Source organism: Pinus tabuliformis, chromosome 7 (genome assembly GCF_031772625.1).
Source record: "Pinus tabuliformis cultivar Carrire ecotype Pingquan chromosome 7, CPIR1, whole genome shotgun sequence".
Classification (NCBI taxonomy): Eukaryota; Viridiplantae; Streptophyta; class Pinopsida; order Pinales; family Pinaceae; genus Pinus; species Pinus tabuliformis.
Genome location: NC_142293.1, coordinates 599,718,138 through 599,725,760, shown reverse-complemented (window position 1 = coordinate 599,725,760; position 7,623 = coordinate 599,718,138). Strand labels below are relative to the sequence as shown.

Sequence of the window (7,623 nt, the reverse complement as noted above, 5' to 3'; positions counted from 1 at the left end):
ATTTGTTGAGCATGAGATTTTAGCACTTGGAAACCTAGTGAAACCAATAAACCAACTCTTTTAAAGACTCGGGGTGAACATGTAAGAAATGTGCAGGTGAACCATAGACCCTAATTCCGTTAGTTACTCTATCTGGAAAAATGAAAGATAATCAAGTACCAGTGGGCCTTATAGATGTTGACACATGGACGGAAAAATACAAGCCTAATAATCAAATAAGAACACAACTAAACACCTGACAAACCTTGATCACTTCTAGACCTTCCGGTAATCCAAACATGCTCGGAAAAGAAACATTTAAATACCTGATAGAAAGAATATGAATTCTGGAAGATTGGTGAACTTGCCACGCGCCATTCCAAAACCCATCAGAAATAAGAATTCCATCTCCATTCTATTTATTTTTTCGCTGCTCACGCTTCCTACCCGCGTAATACGAATTCCTATAATTTCTGTTCACAAAATCAAAACCGATATTAAAATCTTGAGACTGATGAAAATAATGGGATTTATAAAACTGCTGAAAAACAGGAAATAGAGAACGTAGATGGTAATTAAAGTATTGAATTCGAGAATTCGCTTACAGGTGTTCGAGGAACATGACGGTGGTGATGAGCAGCCTGTTCCTATAATTTCTGTTCACGAAATCAAAACCGATATTAAAATCTTGAGACTCATGAAAATAATGGAATTTATATAACTGCTGAAAAACAGGAAATAGAGAACGCAGATGGTAACTAAAGTATTGAATTAGAGAATTCGCTTACAGGTCTTCGAGGAACATGACGGTGGTGATGAGCAGTCTGTGGGCATTCACAGACGTAATGCGGAATTGCGGATGGAATTGAATGAGGCGGTCGATGTAAGCATAGGTTGACATACTTCTTCAGACCTCTCCAGATGCCGCTCTATAGAGATGTCTGGCACCTGCCTCTGGAAAATCCCTTTTAGAGGAGCAGCATTGGTTTATTTACAGAGATATACAGAATGCTAAGGGTACTGCCCTTAGCTAGACAACTCCTTGACAACTCCAATTGGAGCGAGCAGGATTTCAGGGTGGTTCCTGTCCGAATCCTTGAAGGCATTAAGAGCCCAGGGTTGAGAGTAATAGCGGTTGAGGCATGTTGTAAGCGCACAGCAAGCCACACCTATTCCAAATGTACCAGATCACTTAAAAAGTCGGAACTGAAAAGCTTGTCAAATCTCCAATTTAAAACTTACAGCCAAAAAAGCATGCCATCTTTTAATCCCATCTTTTAAGTAATCATTAATACTTTAATAATTTTTTCAATTAAAGATTAATACGTTGAATTTATGGTATTTTTGTTTGATGAAGCATGTTTTAAGCGCACACCAAAAGCCACACCTGTTACAAATGTGCAAACAAAACTAAAAAAAGCCAAAAAAGGCATGTCATCTTTTAATCCCATCTTTTAAGTAATTATTAATATTTTAATACAATCTTTTAATTAAATACTAGCATACTCCCAAATCCCAAATTGGGGAAAGGGAACACCGAAGGCGTTTATGTTTTTTTGAGGATAGGGTAAATTTGAATGGATGTATGATGGGAGAGTGTGCTTTGGAGGGTAGTTAAATACATGTTTATTATTAAATTAAATTTTCTGGATGTTTTTAAGGGAGCTTTCAACGATAATGTTGTGCTGATTATGTTAAGGACTATTGGATAAGGAGGAAATGGAGTTTCATTATTATGTATTGATATTTTTGTGAGTCATATGCATAATTTAATTAAAAGTTGAAAATCATTGGTTTATATGAGATCTATATTTTAAAGTGCACAAGAGAGTCTTCACTTCAACAATTTGTAAGAGTCAGTGATTTATCATATAAAATAGGGTTCCAACCATAATTCATATGAAATTCATCCATAAAAGGATAACGAGAAACCTTATAATTGAGTTAACTATTGAAGCACCAAATTTCTCATGTACTCTTTGTATTATTTCTTATTGTAATCAAACTATTTCACAAAATTTCATATAGAATATTCAGGACATGAATAATTGAATAGATTCATGCCTCTTGTATTTGTTATAAAAGTATGAATTTAGTATGAGAAAAAATACTATGAATAACTATGTTTGTGGGCTCACAATCAAGTTATTTGGTCAAATTGTACTTAAGACGCATTCTAGGATACATTGTTTTGTTGTTCAAACCTTTTTTGTTAAGGAACATTGAAGAAAGCAAAGGACCAATGAATGAAAGTAACTCTTTTCAACTGTAATTTTGCAATCATTTTTACTTTCTAATTTATCAAAAATGTTAAGAAATGATTGGCTTGTGAATGATAGATAACACATCCATCTCACAGTGAAAGGGTTTAAATTCTATAACAAAGCTCAATTTCTTCACTTATTCCATAAAGAAATATTTACCGTAGAGAAGTGCCCTTTGTGAAATAATGATACATATGCAATGTTCCACAAGTGTGGTGTTTGAGAGAGGATTTGTGCTTTCTTATAATTTCCAATACCACCACCCTAAATCTATACATGTCACACTTCTCTATTACCCCTTATAATGTAAATATAAAATATATTTTTTTATTATAAAAAAATTCTAAATAATAGTAATTTAAAAAGCAAGATGAAAGAACATAAATCCCGTGATAAAAAACTCATACTATGCAAATCACTCCACTATATTGATGTTAAATATTGTTTAAGAAAAACCTTGAAAGAGATTGTGAAGTCAAAAATGGTTCTTATGCATTGGAATGAAGGGGTCCATTGGATGTCAAGACACATCACTGATCATGAACAATTCTACATCAAACTATAAAAACATCACACATACTCATGAAAACACTTTGATTATATCTATTTGATTAATCAGAGAGTTCAAAAACCTCAATGAGCCTTGAAATACTATCATTGTTATGTTTTAATCATGAAAACAAGATTGAAAACTTTGTCATTTCCTTCTCAATTTCATATCTCACAATTGGACCAAAGAATTCGGTTTCCACAACACCATAATATAATAAGTTCAATTGACACTAATACCATATTAAATTATGGATATTTAGACTTCATCTCAAATTACTAAAGTGAATAAGGAAAAGTATGTCCAAATCACTTGAAATGAAATTACATTAATGCATGTCTCTTTTCTTCTTGTGGTTCCCTATCTCCCCTCTGCAAAAAAACAAGGTTTTATTGGGTTCCAGTCTTGGCTCTTTTTCATACTTGGACCATTTACTCCTCCTTTTTGTCTGTTTTTTGGTATGTCACCTGAGTTCCCATCCCTGTATGTCATTGGTAACCTACAAGCCTCTTCTAGTACTCTACTCCTATGTAATATGATTGTTCTCCTCTCTTTCCTTAGAGAAAACTGTATTTTAGGCTCTCAACCTTCCCCTTGTGATATAGTTGACCTCGAATTAAATTCTTCATGTCTGTGGAAGTTGGGATTTGTTGGCCTTTTTATCTTATTCAGGTGGCAATGAAGATTCACAAATAGACTTATTCAGGTTATGGGGGTCACCCTTCATGCTTGTTGTGCTCCCATCAAGAAGAGACCTTGAATTTGGATATCATGGAAACTAAAATGAAATTGCATGAATAGATGAACCTCATCACCATCCTAGAGGAAGAAATACAAGAGCTCAAAATCAACATGGCTCACTAGGCAGATGAAGTTGACACACTACGCTAGCAGATTGAAGCTCTTCAAACCCAAAATTCTTCCAGGACAAACACCAATGCTAAGTCTAGTGCCTCTAGTAAACGCAAAGGAACTCTTCTCCCAGACCTCAACAAGCCTTTAGTTGGGGATCCTAACTCTCTCTTGGGATGAGCTCAAAATTCAAATATGTTTTCCTTCTTGGGCAGTTTTGTAAATCATTATCATATCAACACTCTGTTTTTGTATGTCTTCAAGTTAGGATTTTGGTATCAGTAGACATTTCCTCTCTAGAGGATCAGTTTGTAAGAGCAATCAGGTACTCCAATTCCTGAGTATATGCCACATCTAGGCACAGATTTTAATACAATACTACTCACTTATGTATTAAAAAAAAAAAATCACTTATCTCATTGAATGTATTGAAAGTTATTTTCCTAGATTTGATGAACAATATTAATTTGGAACTTTGATGAACAATATTAATTTGGAACTTTGATGAACACTATTAGTTTGGAACTTCATAAAGAGGTTTTACCAATGCATATTATTCCTTTTATTTATGATTATTAATCTTGTTAAATGAAATGCAAAAATATGGCATAATCTTAGCTTGAATGTTCAAAGCATAAATAATGATAACACTAAAGCTCCCCATATGGTAGCTATCAACTTATTTGAGTATATAACATAGAGTGGATTGACATGAAGAATGAAGTGTAGGTAATTTATTCATACCCTATCCTAAATATTGTGTTAAAGAATTTTGGATGAATAGTAGATGCACTATAGTAAATTTATGTTTTGAATATTTTAACAATTTAGTAATGAGATGAATGGGTATGTAGTTTTTTTGAAATGAGCTAAATGTTCTTCTTCTTATTAATTTTATAATATAAATGGATTAATGGATAAGTAGTGTGATGTATATTTTGAATGGTTATAACATGTAATTTATCATAATAAAATATATTCCCTAATTTTATTTGTCTATTACATTTATCAAAGATGTTTTTTAGGGAACAATTCCTAAGCAAATTATAGTTTTTTTCACTTACATTCTATTGTACTCTCATTTTTCATTTCCTAAGTATTACATCCCGAAGCAGTGGGGTGTAAAACATAGCAGAGATTAGACATGTTTTCAGAACAATGGATGAGTACGTAAAAGTCGAAAACCTGGAACCCTGAAATCCTGCTTCTCCTCATGAAACTAATTATAAAAGGCTCCAGGGACCAGAGATCAGAAATTTGTCAATTGTCGAAGTCGGGGGCATCTATTGATAGAACCCCACAACAGAGAATGGAGGCCTAGCAATCTCGTATCCTCGTAACTTTTTGCTAACTTAATCCTAAAAAAAGTCAAGATTGCACCATTCACAGTCAGGGACCAGGCATTTTCTCATTCGACATACATATGGAAACACACTATGGAGCAAAGATAACGTCAACAACTGCTCAATGGAAGTTGAACACATGGCTGACAATTTCGAAGTTTTCAGGAACATGAAGGACCTAGATATAAACGACATTTGGAACAATCATGGGTCGACATGTGGCTTAGCGAGCATCAATATTGCGCCATCCCGGTCGTAGACCCCGGAGGAGTAAGAACCCCATTTCTAATGGAATTCTAAAGGGAGTCAGGCTTCCAGGCTTTAGGGGGGCAAGGCGCTTGAGCTACCGGGTTATAGCTCAGTGGTGACAAACACTGCTTCCAGTAAGGGGAAGCCGCTAAATGGCAGTGAATTTTCCACATGTCACAGTTATCAACGAATAAAGAGCGGACATTTATTAAAAGGATCATTTCCCATCATAAAGCAATATCATTCGAAAGGAGTTCCGATAGGTGGACAAACATGGTTTTTAAGCCAACGCTACCCCCCGAAAGGTCAGAGTCAACAAAGCAATATCTACAAATCAATGGTCGTTATTAATTCCAGGGGCATGAGCCTTCACTCCAACTCCACCTAGGCACCCCACTAGGAAGATTAAAAGGGTCCGCCACATGTCAGGTCAACGTGCGAAGCACATCAGCAGTGAAGACCGTTATCAAGCGAGCTTGTCAAGAAAGCGCGAAAATAAATTGATGTATCTCCTTTCCACCCTTGTCCTTCGCCCAATCTAGTTCTACCATGTATCTTCCCTGCACCATCTAATTATGTTTCCTGCCTAAAATCCCCATGAACTAACCATTATAATATGCACGCTAATTGTTGTAGTTTAAAAAACAAAAACAACTTTTCTATTTAAAACACTCTCATGCACAAGCCATTCCATGTTTTAGAACCTGAAGTCGTGAGTTATCCTTGACTGGAAACCCATATCGTAAGAGCTTTGTTGCACCATCAGCTTTCAACTTCCTCTGCTCGCCAGGTAATTCCTAGGTACCATGTTCCTGTAAAATTGGAAACCATGATTAAATTAAAAAAGGACTCATCAAAAATCTCTAAGCAACAACAACCAAAACCCTTGGGCCATTTCGAACCCCTCATGGACACCGAAGGGGAAATTCATGACCCCTTCTGCCCTCTAAATCTGTCTGACCTTCTTTTTGAATTTTATGGTTGTTATCTGAACAAAGAAGACCCTTTCTGTGTTATTAAGTCTGGGCTGTGTGAAAATTTGGAAGCCCAAATTTCTACTGCAACAACTGATTATGTTTCTTCTATTTGTTAATTACTGAACAAAATTATTTATTGTTTCCTACAGTAAACACCGAAACTAATACACTACAGCCTTCACCATCTAAATAAAATACGGAAATAAGAAACTGAACAAGAAAGAAATACATCACATCTACACAGTTATTTTTGGACAAATGTCCCCGGAAAAACCTAATGTGGGAAAATCGGTGTAGCAGCTGAGGGTTTTATTATTATGCAGTAGTAATTATGAGTACAATTTGTTGTATGCCCAATTGGCTATCATATATAGAGATAAACTGGACAAAACAACTAGTGAGATGTTCTCACCCTATCCCTGGAAGAATCTGACTCTGATCTCACTTGAATAGAGGCTCTACATCCCTTCTGCGCAGAATTGCATCAACCCCACGCAGTCTCTGCGTCACCTCTGTTAGGGACTGCACTTCTCCTCCTTCTAACCCTTTACTGACCAAAAACTTTGATTTCCAACCTCCCGGTCTCACAACCCAACTCTTAGCTTCTAAAACTCTATTTCCTCAGTAGGAATTTGATCTCCCTCTAGGCTCTGCACTGTCACTGCGTCAACACTGCGTGGGTCAGCACCAGCCTCTCTCTAGATGTCGTTCTGTCCTCTTTGTCTTGTACTCTCTGACCTAGGGAAACTCCCTACTGGATACTATCCCTACCCCTCACTGCAAAACATCACTTCAAATTTCTCTCCGACAGCTGCTCTGTTTCAGAAATTCGATCTTCTGATCTCCACTTGTTGTATCTTCCAAATGCCCATCAAGCCTCCTCTTATAATCCTTATGTTGAGAACGAACGGCCAGAATTAGATTCTAATTAATGGCTTAGATCATTTTTGGCTTGATCCTCGTCTTATTCTAGAAGTTTCACCCACAGTTAGATTAATATCCTTTAATTATTTTAATTTACTTAGGCACCCATTAAAAATAATTAATTATTTTAATAAAACTGCCTCCGGGTGGAATTTCCCAAAACGATTTATGGGTATTGTAGAATGCATGTGTCTAAGCCTCCCTGCAAATTTTGAGACTTAGAACACATCCGATGCTACCAGAAATCAACACTCCCTCTTAGCGAGGAATGTGCTCTAACAATGCAACCCGTTGAAGCATCACTTTGTTCTGTAACATCTCCTTCTGCGTTGTTGATGTCTGACATCCAGTCCACCAACTACTGCGCAAATGATGCATTTGTACTGCTACTGACCCTACCACTATCAACACTGCATCCGTACTGCAACTCCCTCTCAATTCTGCATTCGTGTTGCTGCTGGCATTGCCACTGCCAATGTTGCATC

General features: G+C 36.3%; 1 protein-coding gene across 1 annotated transcript; it reads right to left on the bottom strand.

Annotated features, from left to right (window-relative positions):
• Positions 1-308: 308 nt before the first annotated feature.
• Positions 309-1,180, bottom strand: LOC149248864 (cyclin-U2-2-like). The gene is made up of 3 exons (XM_089456116.1): positions 768-1,180; positions 585-635; positions 309-452 (listed from the first exon to the last, which is right to left on the bottom strand). Exons 1-3 carry the CDS (start codon positions 878-880, stop codon positions 395-397), a joined length of 222 nt encoding a protein of 73 aa, XP_089312242.1. The 5' UTR covers positions 881-1,180; the 3' UTR covers positions 309-394.
• Positions 1,181-7,623: the final 6,443 nt, after the last annotated feature.